At 46.4% G+C, this 5,101-nt stretch overlaps 1 protein-coding gene across 6 annotated transcripts in view; it reads left to right on the top strand.

The window, feature by feature from the left end:
• The first annotated feature begins 395 nt into the window (after positions 1–395).
• The window catches only part of LOC139365216 (cytokine-like nuclear factor N-PAC), a 33,149-nt gene continuing 28,443 nt past the window's right edge, over positions 396–5,101 (top strand). For 4 of the 6 annotated variants that reach the window (XM_071102711.1, XM_071102710.1, XM_071102708.1 and 1 more), the window contains exons 1-6: positions 396–504; positions 1,098–1,134; positions 1,266–1,345; positions 1,431–1,578; positions 3,613–3,723; positions 4,748–4,843. In XM_071102711.1, the coding sequence (XP_070958812.1) occupies positions 467–504; positions 1,098–1,134; positions 1,266–1,345; positions 1,431–1,578; positions 3,613–3,723; positions 4,748–4,843 (510 nt within the window). In that variant the 5' untranslated portion in view covers positions 396–466. The remainder of the gene's footprint in view (positions 505–1,097; positions 1,135–1,265; positions 1,346–1,430; positions 1,579–3,612; positions 3,724–4,747; positions 4,844–5,101) is intronic. The other 2 variants (XM_071102713.1, XM_071102712.1) reach the window with 1 other exon arrangement.

Genomic DNA, 5,101 nt, shown 5'->3' with positions numbered 1-5,101 from the left:
TCCCAGATCACGCGTTTAGGCGATGTCATGGCAACGTTGGCTAGCAAAACTCATGCGTAGAAGCACGTCATCGGGACTAACGTTCGTCTTGCGCATGTGCATGCAGTCGAAGGAACTCCTTCGATAAAAAGTCGTTTTTCAGAAAAATTAAAACGTGTCAGTTTGTCCCTTTCACGAGGTTGGAGTAATATCATGTTCAACTACTGAAGACGTCGGCTCCAATCTAGGTTGTAAGTTAGATTTTGAGAACATTAACAACTAAGGACGAATTTTCCACTTCTCTCATTGACTTGTTATACCCCAAACCCCGACCTGGTATGTTTGTTCTTTTTCGTTAGCGTTCCCGGAAGTCTCGCGATGCTGTACCTCTGGATGTAGAAACTCTGTGGTTTGGGGTGACGCATGTGTTTTCTGGTGGGTGTGTTCTTTCGCGGTGTTCAGTGCGACGTTTCAGTAAAGTTCTAAGATGGCGACGGTGCATCTGAGAATCGGGGACCTAGTTTGGTGAGATATGCATTTTTAACTTACTTTAATCGTCTTATTCCATTCGAATTTCATCGTTTACATTGAATCCGTGTCGGGTCAACTCAAATCGCGCTTTTTCGTTACATTTGATCAGGTAGATGTGACAAAATATTCGTTTACTAACGGTAGTTGTCGATCGAACTCAAAACAAATACGTTACTGCCTGTTTAGCCCGAGTCAGCATAGCCATTAGCTAGCCAGTAAACTACTTAGCTTTGCCGCACCCAGAGAAGTGAAACCGGACGCAACTGTATGTAAATATTGCTCAATCCATATTCTAGCTATATTTATACACAGTTAGTTTAGCTATCTCTACATGTTTACTGATGACATCTGAAAAGTGTGGACTGTGATGTTTGAGAAACAACATCATTCTTAAATTAGCCAGTTTAGCTAGCTAACTAGATATTAATCTGGGGACTGTGCCACCCGGGACATCTTGTTCGAAGCCAATGTTTACTGCGACGACGAATGCAAGGGGTCGTGGAATATTATTCTATTCTGAAAATCTAAACGTTATCTTGATAATGCAACGTTTATTCATCAATCAAATGGCAATGTTTTTGTTTTAGGGGAAAGCTCGGGCGCTATCCTCCGTGGCCAGGCAAGGTAAGATCTGTCGAATTCAAGCTAGCGACATCTGAACACCATTGGTCGTTTTGACTAAAGAATGGTATTGTATGCTGAACTGACTAGCTACACGTAAGTGATATTGTGATTAACTTTCTTTGTCTTTCCAGGTCGTCAGTCCTCCAAAGGACCTGAAAAAGCCAAGAGGGAAAAAATGCCATTTTGTCAAATTCTTTGGAACTGAAGACCAGTAAGTAAACAAACCTACTACATCACTTATCACTAATATCCATATCTAGCTTGCTTCCATCATTTATCCAGTTGTGTGTGTGCAGTGCCTGGATAAAGGTGGAGCAGCTGAAGCCATACCACCCCCACAAAGAGGAGATGATCAAGATCAACAAGGGCAAACGTTTCCAACAGGCTGTGGATGCAGTGGAAGACTTCCTGAAGAAGAAAGAGAAACAGGGGGGGAAAGAACAGGTGAGGTAGTTGTACCCCCCAGACAGGCAGAAAGGAGCCAGAAAAGTCATTTCTAGACCGTTTTCTTCCGTTTCATACCTAGTGAACATGACTGTTAGTCCAAAAGCCACGGGTAAAGAACAGGTGAGGAGGGTATAATGTTGTAGTCAACAGGTGATGTCACCTGGATAACCCAGACACACTTTAGTCATTTAGCAGACACTCTTATCCAGAGCAACTAGGGTTAAGTGCCTTGCTCAAGGGCACATTGACAGTTCTTTTTCACCTAGTAGGCTCTGGGATTCGAACCAGTGACCTTTTTGTTACTGGCCCAACGCTCTTAACCGCTAGGCTACCTGCCGCTTTCCGTAACCTCCCTCCCTCAGCGTGAAATGTCTCTAGGTGGTTACATTAGTTTTTGAGGCAGACCAGGGTTCTCGTCTCGGTGGAAGCTGGAGGAAGTGGTATGGGTTCTAGTCTCGGTGGAAGCGGGAGGAAGTGGTATGGGTTCTAGTCTCGGTGGAAGCTGGAGGAAGTGGTATGGGTTCTAGTCTCGGTGGAAGCTGGAGGAAGTGGTATGGGTTCTAGTCTCGGTGTAAGCTGGAGGAAGTGGTATGGGTTCTAGTCTCGGTGGAAGCTGGAGGAAGTGGTATGGCTAAGCAAGCGATGTGATGTCTGTCACATTGCCACCAAACAGATGGGATTTGTCCAACCACCAAAAAATGTACCTTGGGTCAACACTCTTAACTGTTCATCTAAATGAGTTCAACAACAGTTGGACTATGTCACTGTAATACTGAAGTGGAGAAGTAGGGAGACCCACATGCCTTGTCTATACATTCATAGATTAGTTAGACCAGGGCTTTCCAACCCTGTTCCTGGAGAGCTACCCTCCTGTAGGTTGTAACTCCAACCTTGTTCCTGGAGAGCCACCCTCCTGTAGGTTTACAATCCAACCCTGTTCCTGGAGAGCTACCCTCCTGTAGGTTGTAACTCCAACCTTGTTCCTGGAGAGCTACCCTCCTGTAGGTTTACAATCCAACCCTGTTCCTGGAGAGCTACCCTCCTGTATGTTTACAATCCAACCCTGTTCCTGGAGAGCTACCCCCCTGTAGGTTTTACAATCCAACCCTGTTCCTGGAGAGCTACCCTCCTGTAGGTTTTAACTCAAACCTTGTTCCTGGAGAGCTACAGGAACAAGGTTTGAGTTAAAACCTACAGGAGGGTAGCTCTCCAATGTATGGCTCTGTTATTCCCACAGAGCTCTGAGGGGAAAGGGTTAATGTATGGCTCTGAGGGGAGAAGGTTAATGTATGGCTCTGTTATTCCCACAGAGCTCTGAGGGGAGAGGGTTAATGTATGGCTCTGTTATTCCCACAGAGCTCTGAGGGGAAAGGGTTAATGAATGGCTCTGAGGGGAAAGGGTTAATGTATGGCTCTGAGGGGAAAGGGTTAATGTATGGCTCTGAGGGGAGAGGGTTAATGTATGGCTCTGTTATTCCCACAGAGCTCTGAGGGGAAAGGGTTAATGTATGGCTCTGAGGGGAAATGGGGTTAATGTATGGCTCTGTTATTCCCACAGAGCTCTGAGGGGAAAGGGTTAATGTATGGCTCTGAGGGGAAATGGGGTTAATGTATGGCTCTGTTATTCCCACAGAGCTCTGAGGGGAAAGGGTTAATGTATGGCTCTGAGGGGAAAGGGGTTAATGTATGGCTCTGTTATTCCCACAGAGCTCTGAGGGAAAAGGGTTAATTAATGGCTCTGAGGGGAAAGGGTTAATGTATGGCTCTGAGGGGAAAGGGTTAATGTATGGCTCTGTTATTCCCACAGAGCTCTGAGGGGAAAGGGGTTAATGTATGGCTCTGAGGGGAAAGGGGTTAATGTATGGCTCTGTTATTCCCACAGAGCTCTGAGGGGAAAGGGTTAATGTATGGCTCTGAGGGGAAATTGGTTAATGTATGGCTCTGTTATTCCCACAGAGCTCTGAGGTGGAAAGGGTTAATGTATGGCTCTGAGGGGAAAGGGGTTAATGTATGGCTCTGTTATTCCCACAGAGCTCTGAGGGGAAAGGAGACTCTAAAGGAAAGAAGACACCAGCTAAACCTCTGAAGATCCTAGAGGAAGATGACGAAGACCTCAGTGCCCTGAAAGACCCCTCTGAGAAGGTTAGTAGTGGACACTCAGAAGTGCACCTAGTGTGGTGGACCCTCAGACATACAGAAGCTGGTATAATTTAAAAAGGGCCAATTGTCCAACACCTGCTGTGGTATCAGGTTACAGCTAGGTGTTGGTCCCACTCCCCTTTCAGCATCCTCAGATTGGCATGAACTCACACAGAGACCACTGAAGATCTCACTGATATACATCCCTAGTAGGTTCTCCAGTCTATCTCTACAGGGTGACTGTGTACCCACAGCCAGGTAAATACATCAGACATCTCACTAGATATAGGCTCTCTGATCAGCCCTAGTGGGTTCTCCAGTCTGACTGTGAACCCACATTCTCTCTCATAGTGTATCTAGTCTTTAAAGTGACTCCAGGGGTCTCTACCTGACAGACTGGACACTCCACATTATCACAGTGTATCTACCTGACAGACCTGACACCCCACTCCACATTATCATAGTGTATCTAGTCTTCAAAGTGACTCCAAGGGTAATGTCTCTCCCTGACATACCTGACACTCTACATTATCATAATGTATCTAGTCTTTAAAGTGACTCCAAGGGTAATGTCTCTCCCTGTCAGACCTGACACCCCACTCCACATTGTCATAGTGTATCTAGTCTTCAAAGTGACTCCAGGGGTAATGTATCTACCTGACAGACCTGACACTCCACATGAGAGCAGTTCTAGTTTATCTAGTGTCAACACAGTGACTGTAGTCAACGTCACACCTGTCTAGAGGTAAAGGTAATCTAGTCTACTGTGTAACTGAGTGAACCACCAGGGTAATGTCTCCCTGAAGACCAGCCTTACACTGCACATCTATCGTTGCTTCTATAGATGAACTACCAGGGTAATGTCTCCCTGAAGACCAGCCTTACACTGCACATCTATCGTTGCTTCCATAGATGAACTACCAGGGAGTAGAGTCAATCTGATCCACCCCACTCCCCAGTATTAGGCATGTAGTGTCTGTCGTCTTTAAAGTGACTACCAGGGTAATGTGTGTCTCTCTCCCCGAAGGACCTAACTGACTCTGACCCAGAGCCGTCCAGTGTTGAGCGACTAGGGGGCCTGGGAACTACTGGACCTGTCTCAGGATTCAAATGGGAGAGCAGTGTAGGTGGAACCCGTCTCACAGCCCGCCTGCCTTAACTTCCCCCTTCTCTTCCACTCCCTTTGCCTTCGCACGCTACAGAACGCAGGGGTTACTGACCGACCACTGGACCTGGGGAGGTAGAGGATGCAGGGTTTTGTCCCAGCCCAGCACTAAGGTCTGATTTAGCTTGGTTATCTGAGATCTGTATGTGCTTTATCCTAATCCTAACTCAAGAGGGAATATTTTTAGTCCAGGACTAGATTTAGTCTGTGTTGGGG

This window comes from Oncorhynchus clarkii, chromosome 13, assembly GCF_045791955.1.
Source record: "Oncorhynchus clarkii lewisi isolate Uvic-CL-2024 chromosome 13, UVic_Ocla_1.0, whole genome shotgun sequence".
In the NCBI taxonomy this organism is placed as follows: domain Eukaryota; kingdom Metazoa; phylum Chordata; class Actinopteri; order Salmoniformes; family Salmonidae; genus Oncorhynchus; species Oncorhynchus clarkii.
Note: the sequence above shows the minus strand (reverse complement) of the source record. Positions and strands in the feature narration are given on the sequence as shown.